The sequence below is a fragment of the Macrobrachium rosenbergii genome, chromosome 7 (genome assembly GCF_040412425.1).
Source record: "Macrobrachium rosenbergii isolate ZJJX-2024 chromosome 7, ASM4041242v1, whole genome shotgun sequence".
In the NCBI taxonomy this organism is placed as follows: domain Eukaryota; kingdom Metazoa; phylum Arthropoda; class Malacostraca; order Decapoda; family Palaemonidae; genus Macrobrachium; species Macrobrachium rosenbergii.
The window spans coordinates 36,044,499-36,059,587 of NC_089747.1; the positions used below are offsets into that span (position 1 = coordinate 36,044,499).

At 45.6% G+C, this 15,089-nt stretch overlaps 1 protein-coding gene across 8 annotated transcripts in view; it reads left to right on the forward strand.

Annotated features, from left to right (window-relative positions):
• LOC136840301 (GPN-loop GTPase 2) overlaps window positions 1-15,089 on the forward strand; it is a 185,331-nt gene that overhangs the window by 113,540 nt on the left and 56,702 nt on the right. For all 8 annotated transcript variants that reach the window (XM_067106997.1, XM_067107002.1, XM_067107000.1 and 5 more), the window contains exon 7: window positions 96-210. In XM_067106997.1, coding sequence (XP_066963098.1) covers window positions 96-210 — 115 coding nt within the window. The remainder of the gene's footprint in view (window positions 1-95; window positions 211-15,089) is intronic.

A 15,089-nucleotide genomic window follows, 5' to 3' on the forward strand; every position in this document is an offset into this window, starting at 1 on the left:
AGTGCTCTAATGTCCAGTTATGAAATATAAAGCATCCAGAGAATTTTTTGTCTTGATGAATTTAATTTCCAAGATGGGTATATGCATCACTTCAGGCTGAATTGTATTCCCATCACACAATGGTTCGGAACATATTATCAAGTTTGGAGAAGTCTGACATTAGACTGTGTGCAGCTTACCTTGTTGATTCCCACTACGCCAGTGATCCAGGTAGGTGAGCTTTTGCTGTAAAGGCTATAGGATAATTATTCTTCAAGAATAGTAGCTGAATGAGAGTATCTGTTTTGAACATCTAATTGAAGTACAGTACTTTGATTTTCTTTTGATATTTGAAAAGAGATTTAAAGTATTTAACTGATGAGTGCTTGGTTTTCAAATTTAAAGATAGCCTAATTTGTAAACTATCATTGCAATGCAGAGGAGTTTGGTTAATTTTTTATACGATAATCCCTAATTGCTTTCTCTCCTACTAAAAGGAAGTGCATTAGTACTATAGTTTTCAATGTATGATAAAATAAAAGTATGGATTGTATAGAATATGAACTCATATGACATAATTGCTTTCGGTTTCTTTACAAATACAAACCCTCGTTCTTTACATGGGGATTTAGCATGTGAACATAAGCTAGAGTGGCCATTTAACTTTCAGACAAGGTTGTTAGCCACCAATGGTAGAGGGAAGCCCAGCCCACTTGTTGGTCTACCACCATCAAGTGAAGATGCCTGGTGTTATCTGTCCAACTGCCATTTGCTGTTATGCTTTTATCCTGTTTGCTTGCTTGTTATATTGTGTTGATAATAAAGTATGCAAACCCCTAATTTACAACTGCCTTCTACTGAGAGGAAACAGATAACCCTTAGGCGCTGCCCAGGGAAAGACAAACCTTGTACAGTAATTGGTTTCTCTCTTTTCTTGAGGTTGGTTCTCCCACCTTGTTTGTCATGTTGTAGGCATGGCGGTAATCAATCAAGTCATTTGGAGTGTTGGGTCTGGCCTTTTGAACAGTGGGCGAAGTTTGCCCTGAAAAAGAAGAGAGAGGTGATGTAGATCCCGAGGGACTTTGGGAGTTATGGCCCTCCCTAGGCCTCTCGAGAGAGCCAAGTGTGTCTGGTCTTACTCACCACTTGAAGACTGTTCAGGGCCTTCCTGTTACTGCTGCTTCTGTATCCATGATGACTTCTACGTTTACGGTGTCCACCAGGCTTGAGGGCAACCACTATAGCTGTAGTATCACCGCACATTCCTTCAGTAATGTGCCCCCAGGTGTTGCCGTCAACTTCATTGCTTGTTGATGTCCTCCTCCACACACTCCTGTCTAAAGCTGCTCTCAGCAAGAAGAATAAGTTAAAGAAGAGGAGAAATAATCGTTGTTGTCTTTGTATTCATCGTGGAGTGCTGTCACCTCCTCCACTTCTTCCAAAGCTAGCAAGTGAAGGAAGAAGAAAGCTGCCTCGCCCCTCCCACAGGAAGTCTCATAGAGCTTCCAGTGGACAGCCCTCTCCTGCAGGGAGGCTACTGGGTCTCCCGCTGTTGGTACCTTGAGTTCTGCTGCTCCTACTGCTGAGCACATGGGGGCTGCTCCCGCTGCTGAGCGCACAGGAGCAACCACTACCTGGGGTTCTCCTGAACCCTGGTGCACTGGTACTGGTCCTGGTAGTTTGCCTACCCAGGCTGGTAAGGGTCCTCGGTCTACTGACCTGGTCCCAGCTGCCAGCATGGATCACTGAGAGAAGGTGAGCAGAGAGCATGCAAGTGCTTTCTCACCCCTCTCCCACTCTTCAAAGAGAGCAGCCCAGGGATGCCGGGATGGTGGCCCGGCTTGTCCTGCTCGGTCACTTGGGCAAGATAAGATGAGGTCCCCCACCCAGTCTCTCTTTACCTGTGGAAGCTCCGGCTTCTAAGAAGACTGGAGCACACTTGCGGGACAGCCTCCACTCATGTTCGCGTGAGCAGAACCACTCTCCTTGACCCGTGCAGTTGTCATCACCTTGGGTTAACGACTGCCCACGTCCTCGCTTACCTGTTGGGACTTCGGTCTCTGGCAGGCTGGGCAAGGGTGCTTGTGATCCCTTTTCTGTTCCCTCCACCTCCTCGGGGTTCTCCGGGAGCCAGATGAGTTTAGGACTCTGGGCCAGGACTGCTCTCTATCCCATCACAACCCATTCACGGAAGTGTACATTCCGGGCTTGGTCCTCAGATTGGACAAGCCGTAAGCTCGAGTGGCTGAGGGATCACCAGGGGTTCTGGTTTGCGCCCCTCTCCTGCAGAGGGAGTGACTCAGGAGGATCGGGACCTGGGAGGACCTGAGTTATAGAGGCACTTTGTGGAGATTGTTAGTCTGATATGGCTGTACTGTATAATGAATTTGAGGAAGAAAACTTGGCTTTTCCTGTGAACTGTTTGTCAGTCATCGAGTCCTCTTGGGGACACTGGAAGGAACCCAGGGCTTGCCTTGGTCGAAACTTGCTGAAGGGGTCTTGGACCAGGGAAATTCTCTAGATTCTGGGGAGGAGAATTCACTTTGGTCTAGCCGCTTATGCAAGACACTTCCTCTGCCTCTAGCTCGCCAGAGGAAATACTGCATTCCCCCAGAGGGCCCACTGCCGACCAAACAGGTTGATTCGGACCTTACTCATCTGTGCCCTGGTCTGTTGTGAGAGCGTCTTGATGCGGAGGGAGTCTCTCGCAAACATAGGCAGTAGCACTGGAATTGACTGCCATGGCAGTGTTCCAGATGGTGTCTTGGATTGATCTATGGTCACTGTCAGTGGCCAAGATCGAATCCTCTTCTTTGGGTTCCCGTATGCCTGAGGAAGACACTTTTCGGAGACTTATGTTGCCTGTAGGTAGGGCCATCACCTACCTAGCCCACCAGACAGCAAACCTTGTTCTAAAGAGGCGATGTGGTGGCGTTTAGAAGTTGGTTATGTGTGCTAAGATTTGCTTTGGTTCTCATGTTGTTTGTTTGATAGCTGTTTTCTTCCATTGTGTTTTTTGTGTATGTTTTGTTTATGAATATGTTGTTTGTCTGAGTATTAGCCTTTGTTTTATCTTTTTTTTTTTACTTGCAGTTGGCTTAAGTGTGTTAGGGTAGAGTGAGGAGCTCCCCTTCACCTAAACTGTGTGAGCTGCAGCTGTAATGGGATACAGAGAGCAAGAAATCAAAGAAGCACAAATGTAAGAACAGAGATTTTTCTTCAGAGGACAGGGGATTAGAATATTATGAAAAGGATGATGAAATGATAGGGAAAAAATCACTTTGAAGAAAGAGGCAATTAGAAGAGCAGTTGCAAATAGAGGAAGAGATGAGGCAGAAGAGTGAAAAAATAGGGAGAGAAAGCAAAGCTGCCAGATTGCAGAAAAAAAAAACACTTGGTCAGGCTGCCCTTCTCCCCTGTTCCTCCATACACAATGCTAAATCCTAAAAAGTGCTGATCTCGATATGCAGCAAAGAAAGTTCGACAGCATTTGGAACAAAAAACTAGTTGTTGATCTCTCCAGTAGGAAGGATAGCGACGTAATAATACTGGATGATTTGAGCAAGCTAACTGTCAATCTGAAGAAGTTGTCTCAGAGACCATAGTTGGGGGAACACTATAGTATTAAGACTGATAAACTAAGTCAAGGTTCTATTGAAAGTTGGGAGAAAACTGTAGTACAACTAGTCACCGCTTACTAATGGCATTGGTTAACGGCATTTCGGTGTTAAGACACTTGGCTAGCGACATCATTAACCAGATTTTCAATGCCATTAAACAATTTTCACTGCTGGTAAGTGGTTTATCAGTATCGGTAAGTGGTTTATTGGTGTCAGTAAAGAGTTTATTGGCAGTGATAACCAGTTATCGGTACCAATAACTGGTTTATAGCGATTTTCGGTTATTGGCGATTTTCAGTTGGCAGCGCTCGGCCATGAATGGAACCCCTGCCGTTAACCGGGAACTGCCTGCATTAAGTTGGATAATTTAGGTTAAGGTTCTTTCAATAGCTGGGGGAAAAATATTAAGAGTGATAGAATAGGTTAAGGTTCTTTTGATAGTTGGGGGAACACTATAGTATTAACCCTTAAACGCCGACTGGACGTACCGTACGTCGACTAAAATTGTCTGTTGGGTGCCGAGTGAACGTACGATACGTTCACTACAAAATGTTTTTTTTAAATATTCACGGAAAAATAATTATAGGCCTAGTTTGCGAAAGATTTTAAATCATGCGCCTTGAGGGCTGCTGGGAGTTCATGGTTCTGGAGAGGGAGGCTTCAACCTTCCAGACTCGCCACTGGTAGCTAACACAACCCTCCCCGAACCCCCCCCAAGAGGCGGCATGAGCCCCAAACCACGCCCCCTGGGCGGAGCTATCGGAGACGAGCGGGTTGACTCGGCAATAGTGGTCACATTTCTGAAGTTGACTTCGGCAGAGAAGGTTCTCCTCTTATCCCTCCCGCTGCTTACAACTTCGGTTTGCCGGTTCTCATTCCACTCCCAAATTATGGAGAGGCAAACTCTTACTTCCGTGGAGGTTCATCGGCTTAGCGAAGATTCCAAGGAGGAGGATGTAGGCAACAACAAAAAACGTCCACTATCGACGACAGGAAGTGATATACCTTCTAATTCTGACATTGTTAATATGTTACTCCAACAGAATCAAACTCTCGTGAAAATTATTCAGAAAGGGTAAGGTTTTAAATTTTGTTTACAACGAAAACGTCATATGGAAAGCAGCAGAATGGGACTCGTGACGTCATCAATGCAAATGGCGGCCCACATACGTAAGTTGTTATTTTGAAAGGTTCGAGCAGCCATTTCCGAACATAGCGTAAGTAGCCTAAGCAATGCATGATTACAACTTTAAATTATAGGAGGAAACCAATTAAATGCTCTAGGGATAAAGAAACTTATTACTAGGTATACAAAACTAAGGGCTTGCCTGACACTCAAAACCCGCAGCTTAATAGTAACTAGTAGTAGGCTAGACCACAGGTAAGTTAGGCCGTTTGGGTTCACAATTCCCACTTTCAACCTGTCGACATTAGCTTAGGCACTGGGGGGCGATCTGCAAAGGACTACATATGAGGCAGGTCTAGATTATGTCAATAATAACAGAACTAAACCTAACATATTCACTTAAATAAGGTCCTGAATTAACCTAAGAGGGCTATTTGAGTCGTGAACCCCATTGCTTGCCTTCAGCCTTCTAGGTCCGCTGCTGTCCATATTCATTAGACCTGTTGAACAAAAATTGAAATTAAATTATGGAAAATAAATCACTGATACAATAACACATTCATCTCGGCAGAAGTGGTTCACCTGCTAAGAAGAATGAGGGCCCCCCACCTACTAAGCGCTCGAGACGATCACCTGAGTTACCTGAAAGTGCAAATTTAAACCTCTTTTCCTTTTATAATAACGAAGATGAAAATGATTACGAGGATTTCAACCTTCTTACCTTCCATAAACCCATTCCTTCATATATTTCCACCAATTTCAAAGCTGAACCATCTTTTCACAGAGAAGGGAAAATTCTTTTGAACAACTTATTATTAGCTTTAACTTTCAGTGAAGGCCATAGTGATAATCTTGGATAAATTCTTTGTTAGTGGTCAAAATAAGGAGTTCTCAGACTTTTTTAAATTGATCAATACTCCAAAGTTGAATTTCTGGCCTGAAGGTAAGATATTTGATGATAGCCACAAGAGGAAATTTTTCTATGACATAGAAAATATTAAGATGAGTATTTCCGCCTTTCAAGGGCATGCAGCACTGGCACACATAGTATATCCCTCTAAAGTAAATGACATTGAGTTCCTGTCCAAGATTATTATTGGTCCTCTGAGAAGGAACATAGACTTAGTAAAAAATTTGATAAGGAATTTTAGAAGTAGAGCACTTCCTAGATACCTCAAGGAAGAGATGAGAGATCTCATAATCAAAGCAGACATTAGAGAAATTTGGAATATAACTGAAGACCAAAAAACTGCCATTGCTGCCTGCTTTTTGTAAGGGTCCCCCTCCTCAGAGGAGGGCAGCAAACTTCAGGGTAGGAGATTCAACTTTGGTGGCAGATTTCAGGGAAGAAGGTACAATTTCCCCAAAGGAGGGAGGTCCCAAAATAACTTTAGCTTTGGATTCAAGTCTCGGCCACTTAGAAGAGGTAATAGGCGAGGTGAGTTCAGGGGGGGGAGATTCCAAAATGGACAAGCGAATAATTCAGGAGCCAAAGAAAAGAAAGACAAATAAATTTTTCTCCATCCAAGAAATTGAGCCATGCTCAGCATCAGTTTTAATGCACCAGTGCACAATAAAAGCAACTCGGCACCAGACCAAGATGTTTACTCAGCTCCAGACCATGAGTTTTACTCAGCACCAGACCATGAGTTTTACTCCGCACCAGTTGATAACGAGTTTCACTCCGCACCAGTTGTTAATGAGCTTTGCTCAGCACCAGATAATAACGAGCTTTGCTCAGCACCAGACCACCATGACATTGGGCCAAATGCTTTAAAAAGGATGGAAGACAAGAGACCTTGCCGCCTGGGCCCTCAAACTCAATGTATAACTCCTCCCAGACCCCCAGAAAAACAGGATAGGTAAGTCACTACAAATGAATATTAATAGTTGGAGAAAGCTTCCTAATGCCACTTTTGCTTGTAAAATTATCAGTGAAGGGGTGAGAATTCCATTTAATAATAAACTAAAAGCCCAGAGATCATTAAAAAGGGTAGGTAAAAATAGATTTTATTCAGCTAACAAGCGGCAAATTTTGGAAACAGAATGTGATAGACTGTTAAAACTAGGAGTCATAGAGCAGATCCCCAGAACTTCCTTTTACTACTCCAATTACATATTCTATAAATTAAAACCAGACGGAACAGTATGACTAATCTTTGACATGAAGGTGCTTAACACCATGATAAGAAAACCTTCCTTTACCATGCTCAAGGCTAATACAATATTTCCCTATCTACATCTAAACTCTTGGGCCTGCAAACTAGACCTAAAAGATGCTTATTGGCACATTCCATTACATACAAGTAGCCAGAAATTTCTAACCTTTAAACTAGGTAAAAGGAAGTTCAAATGGACTGTGGTACCCTTCGGACTAAAGACAGCGCCTTATATTTTTTCAAAGATTTTGTACACGGTGATCAAGTACATTAGAACTACACATAACATCCTAATATTCAACTATCTTGATGACATTCTTATATTAGCAAAAGATTATCTCACATGTAAAAATCACATTCAGCTAGTCATTAGGATCTATCAGACTTAGGATGGAATATCTCTTTTTAGAAATCCACAATTGAACCAACTCAAAGAATTGAATTTTTAGGGTGCATTACAATCTGGTTAAGAAAACCATGAAACCCATTCAGAAAAACATAGAGAAGTGTATCAAATTGGCCAAAGCTTTCTCCAACTCTGTTAAATCTGACCTTCATTCATATCAGATGTTAATTGGAGCATTAAATTTCAGTGCTTCCTATACAAGCTGGGAAGGTTCCATCTTAAATATCTCCACAGATACCACAGTTATTTTAATTCAGGATACAAAATCATTCCACACTCCTTCAAAAATACCTAAAGCCCTGGGAACAGAGACAACTGTACAGAGAGATTAACATTCCAAAAACAGAAATAGATGCAGAACTTTCACAGATGCTTCCAACCAGGGTTGGGGAGGAGCATTAGTAATAGCAGGTAAAATATACTCAATAAATGGAACTTGGACACATGAAGAATCCTCCCTTCATATTAATGTAAAGAGTTATTAGCTTGCTTTTATTCTATGGAACACTTCAGTACAAGGTTATACAATAAAGTAGTTTTAATACATGTTGATTCAAAGGTTACTAATAGTTGGCTAAGGAAGCAGGGTAGTATCAGAAACAAGTTAGCTCATGAACTCTTAAGGAAAATACTAGGCATTATAAAGGTTTACAACATACAGATAAATTCCATATGGATCAGGGGAGTAAGTAACACCATTGCAGACTCACTTTCCAGAGACCTGGGATCCATTCACACAGAAACTTGCCTCAGTGACAGTTTATTCACCTTAATATGTTCAGACTTCAATTTCACCCCCGGGAAATAGATCTGTTTTCAAATGGCTTCAACACAAAGTGCAAAAAGTTTTGTTCATCTCTTCCCAATCAAGAAGCCATCAGCAATAATGCACTTGCGATTAGCTGGAAGGGATCAACACCTCTCTCGCCTTTCCTCCAGGATTCTTACTACACAAAGTAGCCTTTAAAATCTATAAGGAATGCAATAATAACATGTTTTTATGTACCATATCGCAGGGGACAGAACCATGGATCCCATTAGTGAGGTCAGTCTCGAAGCAGCACAAACGATATACTGTGAAGATCGAAGACTACCAGATAGTTCTCAGGGATTGTATCTCACCCTCAGCAAAGCTCCAATCAACTTTGATCGCCTTCAAAATTTAAAGGACCAGCTCCCAAATGTCTTTCCTCCTGAGGTTTGCTCCAAAATTACTATCAGCTTGAGGGACAGCTCCATGCACAAGTATGAAAACCTATATAATATTTTTAAAAGCTTCATTCAAGGGACAACAAATTTCCCCTGTTAGCAATTATTCTATTTTTCAATCACCTTATAGACAAGGGACTGTCTTACAACACCCTGAAGAGCTACAGAGCAGCTTTAGGTCCTATCTTGTCAGGATATTTCCCAGGTTACTGCCTTGCAGAAGACAAATATGTCAAAGCAATGATATCGGGGGTTAATAGAAGGAAGCCTAGCAACACTCACCAGTTCCCTGGCTGGGACCTAGACAAAGTAATCTCCTTCCTCAACACTACAAGGGATGACTCTATCCTACTACTGACACAGAAAACCTTATTTTTAGTAGCCTTAGCTTGCCCTCTAAGAGCAAATCAATTTAACAATCTCTGCATTTCCAGGAGCACCTTCACCCCAGAACACATTGTCTTATGGAACCACCCTTCCTTCATGGCCAAAAACCAAAAGAACAACTATACGCCAATAGAGATCAGCTTTAGGAAGCTTCCTAACAGACCAAAAATATGTCCAGTCAGACAATTGAACTTTTATCTGGTATACACAAACAAAGTCTGTATGGAAAGAAACATAGACAGAAAAGACCACATATGGCTAGATGAACACTTCAAGATCATGACTTTACAAAAGATGAGACAACTTTTTAGGGAGTGCATTTTCAGAGCCGACCCAAATGCAACGAAACAGTCTACTAATTTCCACTCAATAAGGGGTCAAGCTTCATCAAGACTGCTATATCAGGGTATATCTATGCAAGAAATTATGTCCAGAATGAATTGGAGAAGAGACTCAGTCTTCAGCTCGTACTATGCTCTCCTCAGCTTGCAGGGGCTTTTGATGCAGTAGTCGCTGGACTTCATCTTCAAGCCCCCTGAAGCATCTGTCTAGCTACCAGTGGCGAGTCCGGAAGGTTGAAGCCTCCCTCTCCAGAACGGTAAGTTTACTTGTGAACGGAGGTTCTGGAGTGGGAGGCGAGACCTTCCGACTCAAAGTCTGGGTCACCCTCCAACCCTACCCCGTGAGCCGAGGAGACCACGTACCAGGAGGTTATATATACAAGAATATATACATACAATCACTACTCTTCCACAGAAAACAAACTAACTGCAGAATTTTCAATGTATATATCAACCGAAACAGCACAAGAAGATTGACCTTACTAGTAAAAAGACCTTTTTGATCAACAAATTTGCACCTTCACAGTAATTCCTTCATATCTTGAACAGCCTAAGGTAAGCTCAACCACTTCTGCATTATTTTTGTTCTATTACAACTTCAAAAATGTGACCACTATTGCCGAGTCAACCCGCTCGTCTCCGATAGCTCCGCCCAGGGGGCGTGGTTTGGGGCTCATGCTGCCTCTTGGGGGGGGTTCGGGGAGGGTTGTGTTAGCTACCAGTGGCGAGTCCGGAAGGTCTCGCCTCCCACTCCAGAACCTCCGTTCGCAAGTAAACTTACCGATCACACTGTTGTTTTGTTTAGAAGAGTAACCTAGCCGCGCATGCGCCAATTTCTTCCTTCTCGCACTACAAAGCATCAGCGTCACATTGTCGGAGAGCAATTTCTTGACGCATTCGTGTTTTGCAGAACTTTTGCGAGTGTTAGCGTATTTGCGACGCAACAGGATGTTTGCAGAGATGTCCCAACATTGTCAGGACCGTGAAAGGCGCGTATTGCCTGTCGGTAGTGAGTGTGTAAGGCGAGTTTTAGATTGGGGTGCTGGAGAGGGACCAAGCACCCAAGGTGACCCAACTTTTCGACGCTGTGTTGTGCGGCCACGTGTGACCGAAGGGGACCAAGGACCACATCCCGTGCCTTTTACGACCCCTAGGAAGCATCGGGGTGTCCTGAGGGGCATCCGTAAGTATTTGGGAAGCCTCCAACAAAAGGACATTGACGAGTACTTGTTGGAGCTCGATCGAGAGCAGGTGGAAAGTCCTCATTTTGATGGCAGTTGGTCATCTAGTGATGAGGACATCACGCCCGTTGTCAGTGATGACGAGTATTTGCCCCCAATGTCCGTACGGGAGCCACAGCAGGAAAGTGAACTGGAGTTTAGTGGTTTTAATGCTTATGAGGGAGAGTCTGAGGAGGAGGAGGAGGCACTGATTGTGGCTGGTGGGGACGAGACAGAAAGTGATGGTGAAAGTGAGGGAGATGGGCCAGTGGGGAGGGTGGGAGTGCGAAGTTGAGCCCACGCATGTGCGCTTGCGCGCGCATGGGCCCGTAGAAGGTCGCAACATCGCGGCAGCTTAGGTGAAGGCCGTTCGTCCGAAAGTGATGAAGGGTGGTTGGAGGACCCCACCCCACCTAACATGCACCCATTCACGGCAGGACCTGGACTGACCGTCCCTGAGCCTCTCACTGCACTGGGGTTCATTCAGCTCTTCCTGACGCGGGAATTGCTGTAATACCTCATTGCAGAGACGGCGGATTACGCTCGGTACTGCCGTGAGGAACTGCAGACGACGTTGTTGTATCACTGTTGGGGCTGCAACCTCACGAACATAGCGCATTTTTTGGGACTCCACATTTTTTTTGGAATGATACCTGCTGCTGACATCAGGCAATATTGGAGGCAGAATTTTTTTTTAAGTACGCCCAATGTGCCCGTTATTATGCCCCGTGATAGTTTCCTGGTATTGGACAGGTATTTCAACGCCTTCAACCGAAGGGCCATACCCCGGAATAACCCCGACCGCCTCATCTTAGTCCGCCCAATGTTGGACTACATTCGTGAACGGTGCCAGTTTCTCGTGGTTCCTTCCAAGAACCTTTCCTTGGATGAGGGGATGATGCCACACAAGGGGCGTCTAAGTATAAAAGTGTACAACCCCAAGAAGCCAAAGAAATATGGTGTGAAGTTATTTTTTTGTTACGGAATCCAACACTGGATGCGTCGTGGACTTCTCTGTGTATTCCGGGGTCTTCTCCACGCTGCATGACACTGTCTTCCATCTTGTGGATCGTTTCCGTAACCAGGGATACCACCTGTTTATTGATAATTATTATAACTCGGTATCCCTGGCCCAGGAACTGTATGAAGCAGGTGTGCACGTCAGTGGTACCCTTCGGTTGGTGCGTGGGGCCCCGAATGTCCTCGAGGTTCGCCAGCCAGCCGCAACATCTGGCAAGAGGAGAGACAGAGTGGCGGCAGAAGGGAGATGTCTTCGTCATCTGTTGGAAGGGGGTCCGACTCGTGCCCATGATTACGACGAGTCATGAGCCCATCCAAGAAGAGATCGTTCAGCGGAAGAAGACACGTCGGCAGGGCCAAGTTACGTATGAGGAGTTTCGTGTCCAACGGCCTACTGTCATTGGGCACTACAGTAGGCACATGGGAGGAGTTGATCTCTTTGATCAACTCATCCAGTATTATCCCTTCGCCAGGAGAACCAGGAGGTGGACACAGAAGTTCCTCAAATACCAGTTGGCCCTCCAGAATGCTTACATCCTCTACTGCGGGTACAATTCGGATGCTTGGAGGTTGTCCCACATCCAGTTTCTTGAGATGGCCGGGAATGCCCTCATAAACTTTAATCCAGAGGAGTGGCCTTCCAACACCGCCCCCCTGCCCCGAGCTCCAGATCTGCCCCAAGAGGATATGGCAGATGTCGCTAGGAGGGCCAACCTCGGTCTTCCTGCTCCTGCTGACGCCGCCCTTGATGATGCCGCCCCTGCTGCCACCGCCCTTGATGATGCCACCCCTGCTGCTGCCGCCCTTGATGATGCTGCCGCCCCTGCTGCCGTCCTCCCTCACATTCCAATGTCCCGTCGGGTAGTGGACCCTGTGTGTCGGCTGCAGGCAGGGGATCACACACTGGAGCTCCTAGAAGGGCGTAAGCAGAAATGGTGCCGGGTGTGCCATATGAATGGCAGAAGAAGAGACACCCGGTATGTCTGTCGCACCTGCAAGGTAGCACTTTGCAGGTTTGGGGAGTGTGACCACAAGTACCACACTGCAGTCATATATTGGAGTGCACCTACCCGAGGGACACTGGAGGGCGCAGCGGACCGCCGAAGGGCAGCCCATCTGCAGTAAGGGCGTGCGTCTCCCTCCTCCACCTGTGCCTCGTCATGTCGAGAGGAAAAAAATGCAAGACTTCAATGGAGGAGGGAGAAAACAAGAACAGAACGAAGAGTCAGGATTACGAGTGAGTATTCTGCATTGATTTTATATTTAGTTTTATATTTATTACAAGTTTTTATATATCTGTATTTATTGGTGTTTTGTATATTATTTTGTTTTATGCAAAAAAAAAAAGTTTTTGTACATGCAACTTACCCGTCAGATATATACTTAGCTATAGTCTCCGACGTTCCCGACAGAATTTCAAAACTGTGGCACACGCACAGGTAGGTCAGGTGATCTACCATACCCCGCCCGCTGGGTGGCGGAATAGGAACCATTCCCGTTTTCCAATCAGATTTTCTCTGTCGCTGGTTCCGGCAACATCTGTTGTTGGTTCCTCCTGCTTTGATTTTTGTTTTCTCGCTTGCTGAAGATCTGTTTTGGCCTGATTTTGGTGACGTATTGGATCTTTGGTTTGGCATACGCTATTGTGGACTGTTTTTTGGATTTGCTTTTTGGATTGTTCATTAAGATGTCTGATGTTAATGTTTTTAGCCTGTGTTCCGTGTGTGTGCTAGGCAAGAGTGTAAGGTGAGGTTGCCGAAAGCTTGGTGAGACCCTCACACTGTATGTATGAGGTGTAGGGGAATGATTGTTCTTCGGACAATAGGTGCAAGGAGTGTGAGAAGTTGTCTGATCAAGAATGGAAGGTTTTGTCTTCTTATTTGAAGAAGCTTGAAAAGGATAGAGTTAGGAAGGCTTCCTCCAGAAGCTCGAGTAGGTCTCGCTCTGCTGAGCACAGTAGAGATTAACACAGTAGACTCTCCTAATCCTTTGGTTTCAGCCCCTTCTCCCTTCATCGAACCTGTGGATTCGTCCTCTAAAATGGCTGCGATGAAAGCGGAACTTCTTCGGATGAAATCGCAACTGCGTGCGATGAAGGAAGGTAAGAGTGACAGTGATATGTGCAGTGTCCCCAGTGCAGTGGAGGGGCGTCTGATCAGCTCCGCATTGCTCCTAGGCCTAGACCTCTTCCAAACTCCCAGGACCAGTGGAGGAGGAATGTCGAAAGCCGCAGGGAGGATGTAGAGCATCCCCAACGATCAGGCGTCCCTTCGGCAGATCCTGTAGTTGCGTCCCAGGCTGCCTTGGATCGCCATAGAAAAGGCATCCTGAAGAAGTGTTTCTTGTCGTCTGACACGTCTTCTCCGAGGCGTGGTTGGAGTTCGGCTGAGGAGTCGCGCCCTCTGAAGAGATCCTGGAAGGCTCCTAGAGTAGAGCTTTTGGACTCGAGCCCTGAGCGCTTCCGGAGGATTCTCCTATAGTCAGGAAGAGAGCTCGTAGATCCCCTCCTCCTCTCCAGCAGGAGTTAAGGATTAGACGAAGAAGATTTTGATCGGCCTCCAGGAGCAGTTATCGGCACTTGTTGGATCTCTTGCAAAGGATACCTCATCTCGTAGGAAGGATGACTTTCTTCCTATTAAGAGTTCCAGGAAGCTCTCTTCTTCAACTCGTCGCTCTTCTCCTGCCAAGCTTCCTTCTACTAGCAAGTTTTCTTCGTCTCGTAGACGCTCTTTGCCGAGCAGGCGCCCGTCTCCCAGCAGGCGCACTTCTTCCAGGCGCTCATCATCGGAGGGAAGCGCCTCTCCTTCCAGGCGCACTTCGCCTCGCAGTACTTCTCCTTTGGACAGGCGCTCGTCGTCTTCCAAGCTCCCTCCTTCCAGCAGACACCGCTCTCCTGCCAAGCGTCCTCGCTTTAGGGCCTCCTCTCCTGGAAGGCTCTCATCAGTGGACAGGACCCCCTCTCCTGTCAGGCACCCGTCCGGTGTCAGGCGCCATTCTCCTGGCAGGCGCTCTTTGTTGGACAGGAGTGCTTCTCCATCCAGGCTCGCTTCTCCTGATAGGCGCTCTTCTTCTTTTAAGCCTTCCTCTCCGCCTGCTGCATTGGAGGAAGTATCAGAGGAGGAATCTCCTAAGGATGCTGGAGTTTCAGATTACAAACGGTTGGCTTCGGTTCTGATTCAGGAGTTTGGAGATTCTCTTTGTCATGCTGCCCCTCCTTCTCCAGGATCTTTGTGGGACAGCACCAAGTATGCAAGACCCTCTTCGTTCGTCAAGATGCGCCCTATGATCTCGATGAGAAAAGCCTTTAAAGGAGTCGGAGAATGGATGCAATCTAAGAAGGATGCAAGCAAGACGGTTTTCTCTTTCCCCCTTTGAAACTTTTGGGAAAGTCAGGAATGTGGTATGAGACCAAGGAGCCTATGGGGTTGGGGCTCCCCACATCAGCAGATGCAGATTTTTCTAATCTGGTAGACTCCTCCAGGAGACTTTCTCTTTCTTCAGCGAAGGCGACTTGGGGAATGAGCGAAATGGACCATCTCCTCAAGGGTCTTTTTAGAGTTGTGGAGGTATTCAACTTTATGGATTGGTCTCTTGGAGCTTTGGCCAACAGGACTCGGGACCC